General features: G+C 39.8%; 2 protein-coding genes across 9 annotated transcripts in view; both read right to left on the reverse strand.

The window, feature by feature from the left end:
• Nucleotides 1–411: 411 nt before the first annotated feature.
• sparta (spartin a) lies at nucleotides 412–6,605 on the reverse strand. 5 transcript variants are annotated; one of them, XM_035991117.1, is made up of 9 exons: nucleotides 6,417–6,605; nucleotides 6,009–6,020; nucleotides 4,970–5,783; nucleotides 3,057–3,251; nucleotides 2,552–2,708; nucleotides 2,060–2,254; nucleotides 1,806–1,967; nucleotides 1,512–1,602; nucleotides 412–728 (listed from the first exon to the last, which is right to left on the reverse strand). In XM_035991117.1, the coding sequence occupies exons 3-9, from the start codon at nucleotides 5,762–5,764 to the stop codon at nucleotides 467–469; spliced, it is 1,857 nt and encodes a 618-aa protein (XP_035847010.1). In that variant the 5' UTR covers nucleotides 5,765–5,783; nucleotides 6,009–6,020; nucleotides 6,417–6,605; the 3' UTR covers nucleotides 412–466. The 5 variants fall into 5 exon arrangements, with proteins under 5 accessions (XP_035847010.1, XP_031136739.1, XP_031136738.1 ...); XM_031280879.2 differs by lacking the exon at nucleotides 6,009–6,020 and having other exon boundaries at nucleotides 4,970–5,798; XM_031280878.2 differs by lacking the exon at nucleotides 6,009–6,020 and having other exon boundaries at nucleotides 4,970–5,777; nucleotides 6,417–6,604.
• Nucleotides 6,606–6,991: 386 nt separating this feature from the next.
• ccna1 (cyclin A1) overlaps nucleotides 6,992–22,836 on the reverse strand; it is a 37,338-nt gene continuing 21,493 nt past the window's right edge. Inside the window, exons 1-9 of one of the 4 annotated variants that reach the window (XM_035991120.1) lie at nucleotides 10,837–11,169; nucleotides 9,626–9,784; nucleotides 9,286–9,505; nucleotides 9,084–9,199; nucleotides 8,721–8,947; nucleotides 7,857–8,004; nucleotides 7,621–7,734; nucleotides 7,387–7,520; nucleotides 6,992–7,208 (exon numbers count right to left, since the gene is read on the reverse strand). In XM_035991120.1, the coding sequence (XP_035847013.1) occupies nucleotides 7,157–7,208; nucleotides 7,387–7,520; nucleotides 7,621–7,734; nucleotides 7,857–8,004; nucleotides 8,721–8,947; nucleotides 9,084–9,199; nucleotides 9,286–9,505; nucleotides 9,626–9,784; nucleotides 10,837–10,839 (1,173 nt within the window). In that variant the 5' untranslated portion in view covers nucleotides 10,840–11,169 and the 3' untranslated portion in view covers nucleotides 6,992–7,156. Of the gene's footprint in view, nucleotides 7,209–7,386; nucleotides 7,521–7,620; nucleotides 7,735–7,856; nucleotides 8,062–8,720; nucleotides 8,948–9,083; nucleotides 9,200–9,285; nucleotides 9,506–9,625; nucleotides 9,785–10,836; nucleotides 11,170–22,836 lie in introns of those variants that run through there. The other 3 variants (XM_031280644.2, XM_031280645.2, XM_031280646.2) reach the window with 3 other exon arrangements.

The raw sequence follows: 22,836 nt of genomic DNA on the forward strand, positions 1-22,836 counted from the left end.
TTTTCTCCCTCTATCAGAACACCTTTCGAGAAACAGCCAATATAAAAATGTATGTCTGGTAGGCTACTCACGTAAATTAGTTTTTTATGAAAAACATTTGTGTTTTGCTTTACATTATTATTGCACTTCCATAGCCTAGGTGGTCAATCTTTAAGTCTACCGTTTACTGGAATGTTTTGTCACATACAAAACATACACAAAATATGTACATATTTAAAATAATAAAAAAAAATAATTAATGTAAAACAAAACAATGCAGCCAACCTTGACATATAGAGATATAAATACAAATAAAATTGCACTTAACTTAGGCTAATTCCAATATGTCAGCCTCGTTGTTTTTACATTCACAGTTAATACAATTAAATATCCACTCCGGAAATGAGTGGCCTATTTCGTTATAATCTGTTAATGAGAAGTTGATCCATCAATCTACCAAAAACAGCATTTAACACCCAGTGGGAATCTATTGTTTTTTCTCTTCCTCCTCTTTCTTCTGCTTCTCCTTCCCATTTGTCTTTGCCTGATGGTCTCGTTTCTGCGCCTCCTTCCCCTCAGTTTGTGCTGGCTGTCCCTCCGGGATTTCCATCGTGACCTTGGCTGTCTTCTTGCCTGCAGTCTTCAGGAAGGCTAGGATGCCCAGATTGTCAAAGTTGTATGCAGTCACACCAATATTGATCATGGACTTCAGACCAGTGTCAGTGGCTTCGCCTGCATCGTTACCATACCTTCACCACGGATAATATGGTTAGGTGGTTGGGGAAGAGTGGTTTGGTGTAAGAACATAAATGTGGTGGGTACAGAATTAAAATGCTGGAGCAATGTGATATGTAATATTGGTACTGTTGTCATTTACATCAAAAACACTGAAGGTCAAGAAAAGCAGTCATATTTCACTTTGTAGCGGTTTTATTAGTAACACACCAGGGAAAAGGGGCTACAGATAGTATGAACAGCAAGAGCAGCACCACCCAACACAAGCAGACATTTAGCTGCAGTTCGCAGACCCAGAAAGACACATAACAGTAGCTTAAACTACATCAAGTCAAAAAAGAACCCAAAACACATACTTTATGTCTTATCTAGATATAAATGAATAGAAGAAAGCTGATGAAAAAAAAGGCAATTCTGTGTTAGCTGTTGCGTTAGATTTGGAAAAAGTCTTACTGAGGGTTATTTTCTGACTTGATCTGGGTTAATAAAAGAGTGTAGATGAAAGAGTTGATCAGTTAGTTCACAAGTCTTTGCCTTTACTCCCACGTGCAGTCATATGTTGCTGGACATTTTTATTAGATTTTCTAAGCCCTTAAATCTGAAAAGAAATGGGTGTAAAAGTAGATCAGTTTCCCAACGTACCAAGAAGAAAACAACACAGTAGGCTGGTTTCTGATCCAGTGTTCTACTGTTGTTTAAAGAAATCAAATAGAGTTAGAAATAGGCTGGAAACAAGCTCTACAATAGTTTATCAGAAAGTTCTATCAATTAAATAAAGCGGAAATGTCAGCACTTACTTGTACGTCATAGTTGTGACAGTCTCTGCTGCAACACTTTTGCCAACAAGCTTTGCTCCGGTCTCCAGACTCGACCAAACAGTAGAGAAACCTGGTTTGGATGTAAATTAAAAAGAGTTTGAATACTCTAAAGAAGAAAGACTAGAATCATCCATCTTTGAGGAAATGCCAACACATTTCCAAATGCCAAAACATGACTCAATATTTTGACATTTTATGTTACATAGAGCTAGGATATATGTGATAGTGTAACTTTATGCTTGATCCTGATATTTCCATTATATTGGTACATACCTTGTACACTGCTGACTGCCACAAACTTGGCTCCATCCCAGTTGGAACGTCCGCCATCTTTGGTCTTCTTTATAGACTCTGGGACCAGCTTAGCGCCCTGTTTCTTCACATGGGGAGCCATCTTGTCTGCCACGTGTCCTGCCACCATACTTACTCCATTAACTGTAAATATATATACATACATATCAGTCATATTAGTTTACAGTAAAGGCGATTAATGGCATGCACTGAAAGAAAAAAAAAGAAATCCTTACCCAAGAACTGGCTGACTCGCACAGCACCCCCGGTGGCCTGTTTAGCTACCTGCAGACCTTTTGTGACACGGGGGCTGACCTCCGAAGGAGTTTCCTCAGGCGTGATATGGTCCCGGATCTTGGCTGCTCCTTTATGAATGGCCCTACCAGTGGCCTCTGCTCCTTTTACAAACTCTAAACTCAACCGTGTAGCTCCTACAGATAGAAAAATATGGGGTGTTAAATGTAAATTAGCAATATCATTGATTGTTGTGTTGTTAAAATATCTACTACAGGCAAATAAAGAGGTGGTTGGACAAGGTTTTCATTCGCTGCACTCAAACCTGTTCCAGAGAGATTGCTGCAAAGGTAAACAATGTCCTCTAGTGGTCATTTTCTAGATAGCGGAACATACAGTCTGTGAATAACGCTGGTGGTATTTTGTTTGGATTTTTGTTTCCTTTATTAGGGCTCTCACACACACAACACACAACACACAACACACACACACACCTGTCAAGATTCCTTGTGCCATCTTCTCACTCCATCCAGGAAGTGGTGGTTTGTCCATTTCCCCTGTTGGTACTGTCAGTCCTTCATGCTCTTTCGTGGGACCAAGGGGGATTTTCTCACTCAGGTTGATGACCTCTGACCCTTCCCCATCTGGACTCTGTCAGGAAATACATTAACTCATATTGCTAAACAGTCATAAGAGGTAATATGCTTTTAAAGATGCTTTTACAATGTGTATATATACCCAAACATGTGACGTACATTTCTGTGAGCCATGACTCAGCTTGCTAAGAATGTTTTTACCAACAACATAACAACTATTTAGTTCCTCCTGCAGTGTCAAGAGAAAAAGATTTGCACGCTATGAGACACTGGATTCTACAAGACGGTGTAGTCACACTTTTCTCTCCAGATAGAGACAAATTGCCTCAACATATTGTTCCACAGCACTGACTCCAACCACATGCATACCTATCCTTACATTTGCTCCACAGTAAAGACTGACCTGGACCCTGAGATCAGCCAGCTGTGAGAGGAGATCCTGAAACGTCTTTCGGTGGACAGCAGGCAGTTCGGAGGACAAGACTATGCCCACGTAGGACCCTGGCATCTCTGACAAGATGTCAGGGAACATGAAGATCCCAGAGTTAGCCAATAGCACTGGAGTTTCTGCTGTCAGCGGGTACCGCCAGTCACACACCTTGAAAACACAAAGACAGACAAAAATAAGGAGGTTGGGGAATGATGAAGGTCACACACGTACCATCATAACCAAATAAGGTTGCATTCATTGTAAATGATCACAGTGTGACATACACTCACATCTACTACTCTTATCAGTAACCTCAGATCTTTGAAATTTGACCCAAAATCAGGACATGGTGGCTTCTGTTAAGTCCTTATTTGTTTCTCCAGTTCATAAGATGTGAACTGAAAAGCATCCCATGTCCAGTGCTTTTTTTTCACAATTAACTTCATATGTAAAAGGTAGTTTCTTGTGAGTCATTTCCCAGCAAACACAGTGTCCCTTATTCCTTTTGACCCAATGTTCTCCCCTCTCAAAGACACATTACAGGATTTTAGCCCCATCAGGACTTATGTCAGTCATCCATACAGACACTGACTTGCTGCTGCATCGTGCCACTGGTATGCCGCCTGACAGAATGAACCCTGTGAGGGCGCAGGACACTGACCAGCAGCACAACAGGAGCGCAGAGTCATCTGTTAATGGGACCATTGTTTTGCTGGGAAACAAAGGAGGGCCAGAATACAGGAGAGAAACAGAGTCATGGGTTGCACTGCAGTATAAAGCACAGCATAATACGCGCTTTGTTGAGGTGCCAGAATACATTATGTTACTTTATACATTCTATATTGACTCAATACAAAAATCAAGTGGGGTTGATTGTCAGAAGGATCCACACGAATAATAAACACACAGGGTCAGAGCAGATAAAGTCATAAATGGATGGGAGCTTGTGCCATAAAAGTCAAGATTAAGCAACTGAGTTCCATTTCTTAGAATACAGTTGCCATAGTGGAGAGTAATACTGCTTAAACATAATATCAACAACTGGACAGCTCAGTGTTATCAATTTAAGCTGCACATTTATTAAGTTTCACATCACCCAAATATATTCTAAACACTGTTATAGTGTAAAGGCAATGACAACATTGTAACTAGAGCTGAAAGTGAATTAATTGATTAGTCTACTAACTAAATATTATTTTTGATTAGAAATTTCTGATGATAAAATCTTTTTCAAGCAAAAATGTCTAAACTCCAATGGTTCTTCTCTGCTTTTCACGGTTTTGTATCATTGTAAATTGAATATATGTGTGTTTTGGACTGTTGGTCAGCCTTTGAGTCATATTAGGCTCTAGGGAATTAGTGACAGGTATTTTTCGCTATTGTCTGAGGTTTGTAGACCACAACAACTACTCGACAAATGAAGAGAATAATAATCAGATTATTCGCTAAGGAAAATAATCATTAGTTGCAACCTGAATTGTAATGCCCTTAATCATTACAATTAAGTACAGGTGAGGAAAATAAATTTAAAAACAAATGGTATGTCCGAGTCAACTTCTAACTTTTAAAGCTCAATGTTGACTTATTTTATCATAACTTGTACACGTGTTGTCAAACTCAAAGTGGACATCACCCAGAGACAACACCATCATTTGTAAGCATAACAATTCTTTGTGACTATTACTCATTTGAAACATAATTTGCCAACATAATTAGTTTTACCTGGTCTAATAGTGATGAAGTGGTTTAACCTGGGGTAGTTTGCTGTTCACACATACTCACTTCTAAGACACACGACCGAGGAAAATGCTTTGCTGACATACCCACAGCCACATGCATACAGATACTTATTATGACATACTTAGTATAACATACTGTATACTCACATGTAGAAATGCTGAGGGTCCTCCAGCAGTGGAATCCGTGTGCTGACTGCCAAATGCGACGATGCGAAGGTAGCCTGGATGAGACAGGGAGCTGACCTGACCATTTGGTGCCACGAAAAACATCTGCACCCCAGAGGGGATGAAAAGCAGCATGTTTCCATCTCCTTCTGCTGCTGCTCCGGTCTGCTTTCCTGATCCGAGGCTGCCTCCAGCAGAACCGTAAGACAGACTGCGGTGGCCAGTAGTTGGCTGTGGTGTGTATGCTGGAGGTTGGTCCCCTGGGTTAGCCATGGCTATATCTCCTGGAGCTGCTTCAGAGAGCGTGTGCATGTGCAGAACAGCAGAGGAAGGAGGCCAGGTAGGGACTGTTGGGGTTGACTTCTGAGTGTTAGCCAATACGGTGGGGTACAGATGGTGGAGGGAGCTTCGGGGAGGCTGGCTGTTCGGTGCCAGGTCTGGATAAAGATTGGGAGGAAGATCCATCAACAGGCAGCCCCTCTGGCATCCTGTTGTCAGCTGTGAGGTCTCCAGGTCAGAGAGGTGGGTGTTGACAGTCCTAAGAGTGTCCCTCATCCTCTGCTGAAGCTGCCTGGCCGTGTCCCAGACCGCTCCTCGCTGCCTCTTCCCTCCAGTGGGAACTTCCAGTCCTTGAGTAAGGTGCTGTCGACCTTTTCTGTAATACACCAGGGCCTCTGCTCTTTTCCCGGCCTCTTCAGCAGTCAGCCCACGGCTCAGAGAATGAAACGCCAACTCATACTGGTCCTTGATGAGCAGCAGCTCAGCAGGCTCAGTCATAGTGAGGAGTGGGCTAGAAAGTAAAGATTGGAGGCTGAGAGGAAATCAAAAGTGCTATCTCCAAGCTAGACTAAAGTTAAAACAGCAGTTTCAAGGTTTTTCCAGTAACCCAAAAACAATATGTAGATAAATAACATTAGTCAGGTTGTAACACAAATATTAAAGAATGAGTTCTTTGTGTAGGCTACTACAGTTTGTTTTTAGGCTTAATGGATTTGAAAATTACCACTTCAATTAATTAAATGGGAGACAGAGAGAGAGTACGTAGGCTACCTGTCACCAAGAAATGCAGCTAAACCAGGTGTGAAAGAAAAGGCAACTTGAGTACATTCTCCAAACTGACGTACTCTGACTGCATTACGGCAGAGTAGATGAATGCATGTGAGAAGAATCTCTGTAATGTTAATGTTGGCGGCTATGACAGGTTGTAAATAGCCTGAGCGAACCCATCAGGTTTAACCTGAATAACAAAGACCAAATGCCTATGGCCTTTCTTAAGTCCTTTCTAGACAGCAGATTTACATTTAAAATACCAGTTTACACATGTATTCTTTATATCAGCATTCAATGTATGAAAACCTCAAATTGTTTTGATTATGAAAACTGTTATCTTTTCAGAGAACTTGTCAGACAACAAATGATTCTGGCTTACCTTGGACTTCAATATCACCGGAAAGAAAAACCCTAACAATAAATAAGTGGTTTTAGAAAGTCCTTATTCCAGTTTCCGACAGTTCTTCTGTACTTTCATGGGTGTGAGACCGCCTGCATACATCAACATGTTCACTTCACTTACTGGGTAAATCTGGCACAACCCCAGGCAGCTACACACATTTCAAACCAACAGGAGCGAGCGACAGAAATGGCTTCCGGATCACACTTTCAAAATAAAATCCATAAGTCACAAAAGTAGTTATTCAAATAAAAACTGTATTTAGAACAAATCTGAAATAAATAAAACACATTTCCTTTAGGTGTATTCATTTTTTTTTTTACTCCTATCGCAATACAGTAAGACATAAAATGTGAAAACTAAAGCTCACAAAAATGCTTGAACATAATTTAAAATCACTCTAAAAGATATGGAAGATGCTGTAATTCATGATTTTAAGACAATATCATTTTGAACTAAATATAGGTATATATTATAACTGATGAGTTACCAGCTTTAAAACCCTTTTGTATGAATGCCTCGTCTCCAATTATTAAAATTCTTCAGTCATTAAGTAGGTTTTATTAAAAATAATTTATTGTATTTGCATAAAATATAAACAAGTCCAGATGAGTGTGGCATTGGCATATATGGGATTTGCTGTAGAATCAGCTGCATTTATTTTGGTATCATTGTGATTATGTTCTAGGAGAAGCGTCAAAGAAGGGCGGGGAAGTTACTCATAGGAAAGGCAGAACAGCAGGTGCAGTGATCAATGAAACACGACAATACCTGTAAATGGAGACATAAAAGATATCAATTTAGAGATGTAAAATTGTGTCCTAGATGCATTAACAACCCAGACAATCTGCAAACGACACAAAACAGAGCACAAAGGCCTGTAGTTTAAATAAGCTGTTTAAAAATTGTCTTGATATGTATATACATTTTCATATAAACTATGCCTTACTTTGAAGTCTTATACTTTTCCCTGATGGCCTGTAGTGGGTGATTCTCTGCATTGAGGTATAGCTTGTGGAGGTCAGTCATGCAAGGCACAATTTCAGCCGTGGTGTAACCGGTAAAGACATGTAGGGAATCGGGCTACCATATGAGAAAAAAAATAACCTAAAGTTACATTTTGGCTAATTCCTTGAGAAATTCTCATAAAAAAGGGACAAGACAATGATCTGAACAAACTTACCCAGAAAGATTTGTTTACAGTGTAAGTGGCTAGGCAGTAGGCTCCAGCTGCCACTATAGATGGGGTGTACTGCAGGAATGGATCAATTTCCAGCAGGCTTAACTCTGCTATATACTAGAAGCAGAAAAAAACACATCAACAAATCAAAATATGATCAAGGGACATGGAAAACTTAAACTTCAAAGGCAGTGGGCACAAATGTAAATTCTAGCTGGCATTTTATTGATTTTGCTCACCAGGGCAAGGTTCTCTGTGTTGGCACCGACTGAGTGGATGGACATGAAAAGGCGAAGGAACTGGTTTGTGGTAGGGGCTGCCATCTTGAATGCCAGCGTTTTTAGGAAAACATGCTCCATCTGAACCAGCTGCCTCTTAGTGTAGGTGCTGTCTGTCGTGTACACAAACTCGTTCAGCTCAGGAGGGAAGATCTCCTCATATTTTCTACAAGGTGATAGATCAGGCAACATCAGCTTGTAAACTGTCATCCATTATTAACCCTTGTCCTCCCATCGACCATGAACTTGCTGTCCTTCTGGGTCAAAACTGAAAATGAACTTTCTTTGTAGCTGTTTCTGACATTTTTGTTGCTTTGTTTGATGCTTTGCCCCTTTTTTCAATGTTTTTTTTATTCCTGGTCAATAAACCTAATTCAAATGACATTATACCTAATTTTTAGATAAAAAAAAGCAGAAACTATGAATTATTTTGACTAATAGTTAAGATCAGAGGATGTTGAGTGAATCACAGACTGGTTTATGTCAAAGATTAGTCAGGACACTTTTTTAAATCCATTTAAAAAATGTTTTTCAAATGCTATGAAATTGAATAAAACACCCAAAATGCAATGGAAGTAATCAATAATGTTACCTGCGAAGAACATTTCATGGGTTCCATACAACGTACATGCATCCAAGTTATTGTGGGGCAATTTGGTTGTATGAAACCCATATTTCCGATATAATTTTTGACCCGAGGAAAACACAAGGGATAAGTCAATTCAACTCCATAAGGTGATGCTTACCATGACCACAAAATGTTTTTAACGAATCAGTGACTGAACAGGAAGCATAACAAATTGTTAGAAAGACAGACTTGCTTACGCAGCAATCATTAATGCAGCTGTGCCGACCAGCTGCAGCTTTCCCCGTTTCACATATGCTGTGCAGGAGAGAAAGCGGTCCAAATAGTTGACAGCAAGGTGCAGAGTTTCAGAACCAAGCTTGTATTCCTGGACAACTTCCACCAGCCAGTCCACCAGGATGACCCGCATGCCATTGGTGATCTCTGGATGTCTGTCTAAGTAGCCTGGCCTTGGCCTGGACCTCAGCTGGCATTAGAAACAAAAGCAGATTTCATGAGGTATTTGCAATGAACTGAGGAGCAAAACTTCATAACTATGCCCTGCCCATACACAGTAATATGAAAGAAATGATTTAGTGCTCATAGTTCATATCATTTCGCACTTCACTCTCCCTCAAGTGCAGATGAATGTCCTCTGCATACTCGGAAACACACAGCACCTCCTCTGACATCAGGGATTTATCTGGTTCAGACTGCATAGATGCATCCTGGCACGGACCTACAAGAGTAAAAGCAGTCAGGTAAAGAAAATGAAGACTGAACAAGAAAAAAAGTCTTAAATGTTTTTGTATTTTCCAAACTCACTTGAACTCAGTTCCAGCAGGAATCTCAAATCTGGATTTTGCAGGGCAGCAGTTTCAGCATCCAGGTAATAGCTGTCTGAGACCACTTCTTGACCCGATTCTGCAAGAACAACTTCACAAGCCTCCTCAACATACACATCAAAGTTGGAACTGGAGGGACGGCCAAGAAAGGTGAGCTGGGAGCTGTCTGAGATTGAACTGTGTTTGGAAAATTGGCTTCCCTGTGGAGAAAAATGAGTCAACATGATTTCCACATTAAGTTGAAATGTGAATGTTCTAAGAGGGGAAATGAATTGAAAATCACAAAATGTAATTCTCTCCACCGTGCCCTTCTCACTTACCTGGCTGAAGGATCGGCCACGCTGATCATTTTCTGACAACACACCGAGAACTGTCCGCTGTTTGGCTCGCTGGACCTGCAGTGCATCTATTTTGCTTGGAGGTGAAATATTTTCTTTGCTAGTGTGACTGCCGCAACGGGCATTTGTGCTGAAGTTCATCTTTAAACAAGGAGATGGGGAAAGATAAAGTTAAAAAAAAAATAGGCCACCATGGCATACAGGAAAGGGAAAGTAACTAACAACACTTAATGAAAAAAGGTTTAACAGGTACGTAAATCATCACATATACACCTGAAAGACACCATATTATTTGTCAGTTTCCTGTACGTATAGTAGGCCTGGTTCCCAACATGGCTGGGGGCCCCGAAAGGGGTTTTATGATAAATCTAATGGGTCGCAAGATCATTAAAATGATAGCACACTAAAAAAAGAGAAATAACTGGGACACCAAATTATGTACATTTTCCTATTTTCAATTATTTGCTTTTTATTGTAAAATACTAGGTTGTTTTAGCTCTAAAAAGCTATTCAAATGAAACAATCTGACAAAAAAACACCACCCTTAGCAACTCATATGTGCAACTTAGTAAGCGCTTTATGGTGGAAACCACAGCAGCATGGTAGTCATGTTGGTTAGATGGTTATGGCCTCACTGACCAAAGCACAGCATCTAAATAGGGCTGCAACTAACAATTATTTTCATGAATGATTGATTGATATTTAATAATTTGTCTATAAAAGGTATGCATTATACATTTCCCAGAGCCCAAGGTGACATATTCAAATTGCGTCTTTCCAAGAAAACAGAGAGCATCAATCAAATCATCAAATTTGAGAGGCTACACCAGTGAATGTTTGGCTATTCTGCTTGAAAAATCCAATTAAATGAGTGATTGTGAATATAGTTGCCAAATGCCGATTAATGCCTTTATATTTAGCAGAGAACATTTAATAGGTTAACGTTCAGTGAAGTGTGAAATAGGGTGCACACATCTTACATTCTCCTGCGCGCAAGTGGACTGAAGATTTCAGAAACATCATTACCATGGTTACAAGAATTTATCAATGTCCATCAATGACAGATACACAAAGCTAAGACAAACAGGTAGAAAAACCAGGCTTTAGAGTGTCACAGAGCACAGCCCAACAATAGTTTCCTATCGGCTTCAAATATAAAACCGGCTACCATCTGTTCTTGACTGCAAACTCACCATAACCAGGGGCAACGTAGCGTTAGTTCACAGCTTAACCTTAGGTCAGGACGGTGGAAGCGAAAACACAGTGTATTCCACTAAAGCGGAGAAATGACCGGTTACTTTCTTATCTGCAGCTTACTTGGAGACAAACAGCGACCTCTCGCTGCGTTCAAGCAACTTGAGTTTCCTGGGTGTCGGATGTTATTCGTCCAGTGGGGGAAGTTTTCTCGGTTTCGTTGCAAGCCGCAGCTGGACCATATTGAGCTAATCAGCTGTTAACTCCGAACGGTTCTCTGTCAATCGCGTGCCCGAACGAAACAGCTGACAGTCGACGACGTCGTGCGTCAGAAATCCCTCACTGGATGTATGACTTTGTAATTTAATTTAAATCAATAAGGTTTTTTTTTTACTATGGGTTTGTATGACTACCTCAAGTACAAGTGATATGGTTTGATAGAGCGCTTATGATTGGATTGGTTTTCTCAAAGGTTGTGATGCTTCAACAACAAAACAATCATGCATTTAGCCTATAGGCCTACTTTACTTAAATCACACACAAAAAAAATGAAATAGTTATTTGAATATGATAACTGTGTGACATCCCTGGATTAGTTGAAACAAGTCAGTTTTCACTGTTTTTACAGCTGGTTATTTGTTTTTAAAATTTATTTTACATTTATTTTGATTTATTCTAACTATAATGTATCTTTCTTATACATATCTAATGTTAGTGACTTTCCTTTGGTTTTTAATATGATAAGAAACATTCACTCCGCTACGTGTTTGGGGTGTTTCAACAACAGCAGACTTTTGGGTGTGGTGGTGGACGATGAGTCGCTCTAGACACTGATCTGAAGAGAGCTTCTGTCACCATGTCATGAAATGATGTATGGATTGTTGATGATTAACTAAGAATGGCAGTGTTGCACTTTGAGTAGGTGCAGACAAGATGGGCTTGAGTTTAGAAGAGAGAAGGGCTACTGTAAGCTAAGTGTAAAGCCATGCGCTGGTGATGACAGTGGTGATAGTACTGAGTCTACTCTTAAGTGAACTGCCTAAACATGTGGAGACAGGTGGTAGAACAATAAAGTTTTTCAGAGAAATCACAGTAGTTAGAACAATCTGCTAGTTTAATGAAACAGATTTCAGTATGCCTACATAATTGGGAAAATATAATTTAAACTTCTATACATGAGAAAGATGGGGCAGTGAAAGTGAAGCTTCTCAATATTCTCTAAAATGAAAAAGAAATGTGCGGAACTAATTAGCGCTAACATTAACACCTCCTCTGGTTCACATCAAAATGTCTCACATCTCCAGAATGACAAACCTTTATTAAACAGAGCTGCAAAACAGCTGCTTGTTTAGCAGAGTGCTATAATAATTATATTTGTGTCCCATCTGTATCACAAGAGTGTAGTCAGTTTGTCTCCCTGTTTCCAAGATTTGCATCTGAGATTTGTTGATGTCATTAATAGAGCAGTTTATCATCAATTTCACTGTGATTTGTTCATGCTCACAAATCTGGATTTTCTCTTTAAAACGCCAATTTGCACTTGACTGCACCTCTTCCTGTTTCTTACACACACACGCACGCACGCACGCACGCACGCACACGCACACACACACACACACACACACACACACACACACACACACACACACACACACACACACACACACACACAGTAAAGAGTAACCTGCCAAGCGCCGTCAAGCTTTACATTGTCCATCAGATGGCAGGCTTTCTCTTCAGTAATAATGGTCTGATGTATTTCATCTGCAGTAAATCAAGCAGACTTTTGACATGTTATGTCAAATAACTATTTTAGGGCTTGTCAGATTATGTAACCACACATCAGTCTAATCACGAGGCTACAACCAGAAGAAGTCAAATAAGAGGAATAACTTTGGATACATTTATAATTGATATACATATGACATACATATGACATTGTGACCCTGTTAAATCTAATTGCACAAATTACCGCAGAACCTTTGCTCACTCAAACTGCAGGAATGAAGATGGTGCAAAGCAGTGAAATATTCATTCATTAAAGTGACTCAAAGTACTTGTATCTTGCTTTGCCTGAAAACCAATTGAATGTTTAGTGTTGCCTGAATTGATTCTTGTTATGATGATTATTATCACATCTTAGTCACAGCAAGAACTACAGCCAGTAAACTATAGAGTCAGGTATTGGAGCTTGGGAGGACCCAGGAGCATTAAGCACAGTGCTGTCATGCTGCTGCTGCTGCTGCTGCTGAGCAGCTCCAGTGGAGCAACAGGGGATTAAGAGTTCCAATTTGCATTTTTTTGGTCACAAGGCTGCTTCTTGAACCTTCAGCCAACCGTCACTCCTATACTTTCCCTACGACTGTATTTGATGAAACGCTCCTTCCATTTTTGTGCACTATGTTGTTGTTTTTGTGTGTGTGCATTTATCACTGTACAATGTGCTACCCTCCTCATTGACCAGGACAGTGGGTTTCACCTCTAATCAAATGTAAGAATTTATTTTTTCTTTCTTTCCTTATATAATTCAGTTGGATTTCAGTTGTATCTTAATCCTTGCTCAGATATGTTGACTGTGTATTTCAATCCATCATTGAGGAAATCTATCCTGCTCAAACCACATACACTTATCTTAGGAGGAACATTTTATCCCCCAAAAGTTTGCTATCAAGCAGAAATCCCCCAGAAAAGTGTTGGTTGATGACATTGGCCATCCTTTTAGCCAAATTAAAGCAGAACACGTTTGTTTTCCAGCCCAGAAATGCATGTAAAAACTGCTGCTGTGCCACAACATAGGAAATGGCATTACTGTATATTTTTACATTACCATGTCAGACACAGATTTTGGTTCTACTAAACAAAATGTAATTCATAATGGTAATTCCATCAACAGTGTAATAATGTAATGCGATTGTGAGTGTAATTCTATATCAGAATAGACGTAATGTTATTTAAAGCAGCCATATTATGCTCATTTTCAGGTTCATAATTGTATTTTAAGGTTGTACCAGAATAGGTTTACATGGTTTAATTTTCAAAAAACACCATATTTTTGTTGTACTGCACATTGCTGCAGCTCCTCTTTTCGCCCTGTGTTCAGGTCTCTGTTTTACCTACAGAGTGAGACCTTTCACTGCTGTAACATCTTTGTTGGCAGTCGCACATGCGCAGTAGCTAGGTAAGATCACATCCTCTAGCTAGCTGTTTGTTTCTACAACTTCAGTAATACAAGGCAGGATTAGCCGAGAGACTTCTTCTAAATGAGGGCACACTTCCAACATTGCGTGGAATACCTGCAGAATAGGGACATGTAAGTAGTTCTTTTGTAGATTATGGTGAACTAGTGTGTGTTGTAGCAGTGTTTTGCCATTCAGAACAAGCTAGCATGCTAGCGCTATGAACAGCTCACTCAGAGACTGAAGGCAGGACACATTCAGAAACCGTATCTCACTCAAAACAGCATGGATGTTTTTTTTTTTTCCAAGTTTGTATGCGTGTGGAAGCACCAGAGACACAAAATAACACCCCAAATCCCAGAAAAGGTGATTTTTTTAATAATATGGGCACTTTAAACAGTGTAAAACTACAATAAAGGCTAAAGATTGTGAAAGACAACAAAAAAGTAACTGCTGTGCAATCTCCAAAACTAAAAAGATTTTTGAAAAAAAAATCCTTTAGAATTAAATATGGCCAATACCAAAACTACACTTGGAAAAAGTAGTTTTAATAACATGGAAGATAATATTGCCTGTAATAAATTTTGGTATTTAAAGGGCAAACATCATGAATCAATAGGGCTGGGTCGGTATGGATTTTTTCTTACCGCAGTTGAAAAGCAAGAAATTCCCGCGGTAGAGCGGTAAACTGCAACCCCCTTGCGAGAGTAGCACTGTAACACTGTAACAGTAACACTGCGATGAGTGTCACTGTGAGGAAAAGCAAGAGGAAAAAGACATAGCAAAGTTGATGTAAAGTGAGTTAAAAGTGAACAATAAAACAACAAGCTAGAGCTTCTCAAGACACGGTAGCTTTATCTATTGTCAATACTGCCGGCAAAGTGAATGGAGTTACCCCCAAAAAAACATCGGCTTAAACCTTACAACATATGTTGCAGCCATAGACTGTATAAAAAGATTGCAGCACAGTGTTTCCATTTCAGCTCAAGGTGAGAGTCTTTACTGAGTTTTGCTGTCATTCAGGGCCACAATGGTTTCTCTCATCTCCGTTGATCCATTCTACAGGCAGTTCAGAAAGCTCTTTTGTCAATAAAGTAAAATATAAATTAAATAGTTTGCCGATAATGCCGAGTGCAGCCCGTCTAGCAGCTGAGCAGACAGAGAGCAGAGAGGGCGACTCGGCAGCAGAGATGGGGACTCGAGTCTGAGACTCGGACTCGAGTCGCACTTAAGTCGCACAAATAGCTGACTTCAGACTTGACTCGGACTCGACCCAAAAGACTTCAGACTTGACTTGTGACTCGACCCAAAAGACTTCAGACTTGACTCGGACTCGAGCTTCGAGACTTGTCAACAACCTGTTTTCATACAATTATTGCTTTTTAAATCTAAATGTATTAATGTATTTGTATTTTCTTTTATTGGCGCATATACGGGGAAACGTATGACGAGCTGTATGTCCCCTGCCCTTTGCCATAATGTGCAACATAACGCATGCGCGGTCAAAAAATGCATTGCAGGTGGCGATACCAAGTCCTCCTGGAGTTGTGCCTTTTGTCATTAGTTTTGCTTTCAATAACTTGGTAAACAGTGGCAGTAAGCTAACAGCTACATACAAGGTGTGTGGCACCAAGATAAATGATGCCGGATCAACAACGTCGGACTTCATCAGGCGTCTCAAAACACATCCAAATAGGTCAGTCACTCACACACTAATGTAAAAGAGACGTTACATTTAGCATATATCGTCACAGGTAACAAGCTAACCATTGCAAAGTGTTGTGCTACTGCTGGGAACAGGCAAATAGTATCTTTATAGTTAGTAGTCGCTGAGGCTAAGAAATCCATGGCGCACAGGAGGCGGGACGCACGGATCCATCTCCCCAGGAACAAACGCTGTGTCGGGGGGGCAAACTCAGGTGATGCGTAGTTGATCCCGTGGATGATTTGTAGGCTATTAAGTGAACAAGGTGTACCCGGTCCACCAAACACTGGGCCGTCTTGACTGTCTTAATTCTGCACATATTTCTGTTACTGTAGCCCTATTTACTATTTCATTATTTCATCCATGCGTGGCGCAGCGGATCTGTGCGCACTGTCACCTGCCGTGGAGACACTGGCCTCACTAACTTCTCCTCTGAGTCGGGTCTCCCTCGCGCTGGACTCAGTTTCACTGAGCGTACTAACACTTAGAAAATAAATGGCATTACATCAGTGAGTTCAAACTTCTTATTGTGCGTAATTTGGACTGACACTGAGATGCATGTTGTTCTGTAACTGGTGTGGCACTGCCACTTTTCTCTTGATTTCCACTTCGACATTTTTTTGAGTGAAAGAGACATTACATTTAGCACATATCATCACAGGTAACAAGCTAACCATTGCAAAGTGTTGTGCTAATGCTGGGAACATGCAAAGTGTATCTTTATAGTTGTATCCATATGATGTGACAGCTACAGGACATGCTTTGAATTCATAAGATTTAACAATACAGTGTTAGGGACAGATCAGATGGCCAGAGACTTGAGACTTGACTTGGCCTTGACTTAGACTCATGGCAAAAGACTTGAGACTTGACTTGAACTCGAGCTCAAAGACTTGAGACTTGACTTGGACTTGCAAAAAAAGACTTGTGAACATCTCTGCTCGGCAGTTCACTAACTTGTTGCGCTCTCTACCAATATAAGCCGCTCTGTTTAGGCTACAAAACGTGCATGCAGGCTGAAATTCAACCCGGCCATTTTATCAGGATGAAGCTATAAACAGAAGTAAACTCCGCTAGCTGCTAGGCTAATGTGCAATGGTAAACACTGCAGCTTGTTAAGCTAGTTAATGTGTCTACCTCAGCTGAGAACGGAGAAATAAAGACATTTCTCTGATACAAGACATTACACAGGTACTTTCGCATATAGGCCAAATAGTCAACACGAATGGAATGTTATTATGTGTCATGGAACATTGCACTCCCCAACTCCCGAAAGGTCGGATTTTCTCCATCTTTTGATGATAAGTTTTGTTTAGAAAATCTTGAATCCATATAAGACACAATGTCATCAGACACAATCCATGTTATTAGAATCAATGAATCCATGTTATTAGAATCAATGAATCCATGTTATTAGAATCAATGAATCCATGTCATTAGAATCAATGAATCCATGTTATTAGAATCAATGAATCCATGTCATTAGAATCAATGAATCCATGTCATTAGACACAATGTGCACAGGCCAATGTTTTTTTGCGGTGATGACGAGCTCAGACCTGCGGTAGGTGTCACGTGACCGCAGTATTGCGGTAATGCGGTAACCGTCCCAGCCTTATGAATCAATTCCATTTTTCATTTCAACAGAATTACATTTTGACAAGATAATATGTGTTGTTATCTGGACATACTGTATAATCATAAAGTCAAAGATAATTAAGTCACTTTTCTCAGACCTACTGAATCTTATTCTTATGCAGTAGTTGTACTTTGTGTGAAGAGCACATTTTTCACAACCATGTGTAGTTTACAAACAGTGTTGGGAGTAACGTGTTACAAAAGTAACGCAATTACAGTAATGTATTCCTTTTTGCTGTAACGCAGTAATATAACGCATTACTAATTAAATTTCGGTAATATTATACTCGTTACAATCTCAGTAACGCGAGTTACAACGCATTTTAACGCAACATTTAGTGGTGCATTGGTTTTTTTAAGAATTCACCAACACCGTGACACATTTCTTCACAGGAAAAAAAAAAAAGCCGTATTCTTTTCCTGTCGCTGTATTCGATGGTTGAGATGACTGCAGAGACAAATACATTTGCGAGATGGATATTATTTTCAGGAGTTATTACGCTGCGTTGAAGTGAGCTGTCCTGTTTCTGTTCCCGTGGTAAGAGACAGAACCAGAGACGGTACGGACAGCATGTATGTCCCAACAGGTGACGGTACGTCAGCGGCTGACAGATATAAACATGTCGGGAATTAATGTTGAGGCTTGCTACACGTAAATATCATTGCATTTTTATCAGCCGTGGAGAGTAACTATGCCTGTAGTGGAATGGCTTCGAATGACGACCAAAAGCGCTTGTCTTTTACTGTGACCATTTATTGTTCAATATGTTGCAGTTTTACAAACAAGAAAGTGAACAACTTGAGCCTGACGGACATGTTGCATCTCAGTAAGCTAGCAAGAGTAGGCTAAACAACAGACAACTTCCGTGTAGCCTACTTCAAAATAAAAGCACTTCCTGTGACAGTTCGCAGTAAAACTAAATTACTGTTAAATAAGGTTGTGTAGGCTACCTTTTCACAAATCAGCTGTAAATCAAGTACTGTAAATAATGTTAATAGTGAGTTTTAATCACACTATAATTGAACATTTCCTTTAGAGTGTTTTAACCTAAACAACATGAATTTCTTATTGAAGTGCTATAAACAAACATTTTACAACAATGCCGTACTTTTAATTGAGTATTTTCATTTTCTCCTACTTGCCTATTATACGTTTTACTTATCTATTTTGTATAGCTTTAGTTACTTTGCATATGTATATTAATTATACAAAATATTAATAATCTATGATGTATTAAAGTGGATAAAGAGGAGACTTTATTGATCCGGTGGTGAAATTCACAAGCTAGCTGTCAAATCAAACTTCCCCTGTTATTTTGGTGAAAGTAACTCAAAAGTAATGCAAAAGTAGTGTAACACATTACAATTCAGAGACAGTAATATTGTAATATAACTAATTACTCTCAAATGACTAACTAGTAATCTATAATGTATTACATTTTGGAAGTAACTTGCCCAACACTGTTTACAAATGTAAATGTTTGTGTAAAATTCCACAGTTTGTGAAGCTGAAACAGATATCAATACCAGTTAGACTGAGTGCCAAGGCTTGGCACAGTGAGTAATTTACGCATTGGAACTTTGTTCTACCGCAGAACTGATGAAATATCCTCATCCATTTGGTCCAGTAGAGATGGGCGATAAGGTGGCTTGCTGTGGCTATTTTCTCCTCTCAAAATGAAATCGTTATCTGGTCACACTGTGCAGAAAGGAGGGAGTGAGCAAAAAAACACACACACACACACACACACACACACACACACACACACACACACACACACACACACACACACACACACACACACACACACATTCAAACTTGCACACAAAAACACAAACATGGCACCTGCTCTCTGCCTTCCTCTGTCTTTTTATCCCTCTTCCTCATTTCCATTCAGTCCCTGAGCAGATGCAGATTGCTTATGACAGACAGCATTGGTCTGCTGCCATTTCATTAATGTGATGTATTGCTGGTGACAGGCTTGGGCCAGATGGATTGGGGGGGTTTAAGCATCACCTCTAAAATACTGTGCCATCCAGGAAAATCCTCCCCGCTGGGGATGGACGTCTCATCTCTCGGCAGCACCCTCATCCAGTGGTGTTAGCCCTGTTGGGAGGGATCATGGCTGGGATTGTCTCTCACCCTGAGCAAAGAAAAAGTGTTCAGAAAACACGAAAGAGGCTACTAACCTGCAGGATAAAGAGATGAAAAGTCAACCTAATCTGCTGAGGTTTACCTGTGTTGAACAGGCATTTTCCTATCGCCTTTGGCAGAAATAGAAGCTGATTAACTGATCATGAGTCAATCCAAATGTAAGACTCAGTCAATGTCAATTCTCAGTTATCTCTTTATCTTATTAGTGTCTGTCATTTTACACACAATACTCCACTCCCCGTCATTCCTCAGACATAACTACTCAAAGATAGATTGAAATATCCGGCCATGTTAGTAAATAGTTCGGGAAAAAATCATTAGAATACAGTTAAATAATTGGCTGATTGCAACTTTTATTGTCATTTCAGGCGGATTAAACTTGAACTACTGTCTGGCCGTCCTTGTTTGTTACAATTATAAACACTGCTACAAAGATGGGTCGTGTTAGGTTAAAGGTCAATTGGCAGCATATATTTGCTCTAAAAGAGGGCACTTTGATATCCAAGTTTTCAAAGCAACATGAGAAAACAGAACTCTGAAGAGGCCAAATTGTCTGTGCCAAGCTGCAGTGAAGTAAAATCTGAAAAATAATGTAATGTGTGGAGGGGAAGAGTTTGAATACTTGACGAACACCAACAAACTACATCAAATACAAGGAGTAGAGATCACAAGTTAAAAATAACCAAAAGGCAATATCTATGTTGCTCTTTGTCTGTTGTCTGGAGGTCACATGTTTCACACAGTCTTTGTGCTTTAAGAATGCTTTATTGAATGATCCTCATGCAGATCAAAGTACCTTATGTTGGGGAAATTTTAGTGCCAATCTCTCCATTAAAAGGCCCATTACTGTAATGAGCCAGGGGCATGAAAAGAAAATGAGGTCGGAGAGAGAAGGGGAATGTTTTGTCAAGACTCTTATTGTCTGTTTCTTATGATGGTGGAATAATAAGGCCACACACACACACACACAATAACCAGAGGGTGACACTTTATAGAATATCACAGCATGTGGTGATAACCATAATGATGCGACAAACATTTGATGAAACTTTAATTGTTTACTTTTGGGGTCTGCTTTTAATTCATTAACTGTTTAGAGTGAATCTGAGGAAGACAGTGAGAGAGGAGGAGAAAGTAATATTCACTGTTTGACTGAAATGTAGGAATACCTAAACCAACTCAGTAATTATGCACAAAGATAAATGTAGCTTTTGTCCTTGTGTCTTCTATACCTTTTATGCCTAACTTGTGCATCATATATATACCCGTCTCTCCATGCAATATGAATTATGAATGTCTGAAGAGTAAGGACTTTTTTTTATTTGCAATTTAAGGGTCCCACATCTTTTGGTACACTAAATTATTCATATATTCAAATGAATCTGACTTTGAGGACATTTTTTCCTTTCTTCTCTTCTTTCATGAATTTAGAGTGTATACCCTTCAGAGGGATCAGACAAATTTGCCAAAGACTATTAGTGGTAAAGGTTTTAGTAGAGCAGTGGTTTCACTTCACGTTAGAGGTTGATTTTTTTTTTAACATGCGTTAAGTAGTTTATGCCCCTTTCCCCACAGTAGTATCATATATCCATCTGACTCATTGTTATTCTGGACAAGTACTCGCCTGTCAGGCTGCCTGTCGTGTGTGTGTGTGTGGTTGTGTGTGTGTCACAGTTATGCCTCAGTATGTTTTCCCTGCTCCATGCCGTCAGATCTGTGGGGCTCATTTTGATTGGCATGACACGAAAAGCTGGAGTGTAGTCCGTGCATATTTATTGGCTGTCTGATCTGCAAAATCTTTGAAAACCAAACTGAACATCACAAATAATTCTGCACACCATCTTGGAGACATGGAAAAAATATATTATATTCTTACTGTTTCTCCAAGATTAGGGATGCAAACGTACTTTCTCCTGCAATAAGCAGAAGACAAGTAAAACATTCTGCTTTCCTGCGCTCATTAAATTCTTTAATTTTGCTTTTGTGAGCTTCTCTCTCAGCAGGGAGCTTTGCAAATTGCCAGAGACGTAAAGCATATCTGATAGTGCATCAACAATACCAAGACATTCTAACATATTTGCAACTAATATCTTGACACCTTTCTGTCTGTTATCTAAGTGTAAAAGTGTTCCCCTGAGTTTAGCAGAATGAGCTTGTCAAACCAACATACACACACATTTTAGCTCAAAATACAGTAGTTCCCAAATGCAGTTGCACCCCCCTAGTTGCTGCATGTCTTCCCCTAATTAACATGCAGTGCAGAGACTAGTGTCCTCACAAGGGCAGTGTTAGGATGGCATGGAGTCAGAACATGCTGGGATATCAGGGAATGACACGGAATTGGCGGCCACGCCTTCTGGGATTAGTGACAAAAACCAACTGAAGCCAAAGCTCTTATCTCCATCCTTCAGTCCTCTTTCTGTTTCTCTCTCTCTCTCTCTCTCTCACACACACACACTTGAGTTTGCACAGAGACAAGCACATGTAGTCCCACAGACATAATTAGCTTTGCCAAACATCTTCCCTCTTAAGGAAAATAAAGAATTGTGTGAGTGTAATGATTCCCTCTGATAGGTTTAGAAACGGTCTTGCAGAGTGTGATTGGTAGAGTGAAGGTCAGGGGAAGTAACTATTTGAATAATTAAATTATGTTCCTTTCCTCTGTCCTTGGTTTCTCCCTCAACACTGTCAACACTAGCAAAACTGCCTAGAGCGTGTCATTAAAAATATTTATAACTTTTATTTTCTTTGGGTGGTTCAGATTAAGAAAATATTCCCAAACGGATATATGCTCATCAGATGAATCCCAGACCTGTCAAATGTTTGTGTGAAGTACACATGAATACCAGCCATGTGATGTTAGTGAAAGCTGGATTTGGAAGTGTAATAAAGTCATCTTTCTCTCATTTCTACTCTCTCTGTTCTCCAGTGCTGCTATTCACCTCTGGTGCCTGTGTCAGCGGGCAGATGGCAGAGGACAGAGGCATCTGTGAAAGAGGAGGCGCCTTTTCCCCTTCACAGAGCAGGGACAGGTGTCTTCTGCCACACAATAACACCTTCATGAATATCATTAAGGTGCTAACAAGCTCATATATGAGATTCAGGGTGAAGTGCAAAATGTATTTCAGATCAGAGGACACTTTACTATATTTGGAGTGTTTAATTCCAGTAAGAGCCACATAGTCTTACAATTAAAAGAAAGCACTTTAAAAAGGTTGGTTCACCCAAATTACAAAAATATATTTTCTCAACTTGAACTAATGTCTATCACCCAGCTGGCACCCACAGATGCTGTGGACCTTCAGTAGTGGCTGCAGCAACTCAA

Source organism: Sander lucioperca, chromosome 13 (assembly GCF_008315115.2).
Source record: "Sander lucioperca isolate FBNREF2018 chromosome 13, SLUC_FBN_1.2, whole genome shotgun sequence".
In the NCBI taxonomy this organism is placed as follows: Eukaryota; Metazoa; Chordata; class Actinopteri; order Perciformes; family Percidae; genus Sander; species Sander lucioperca.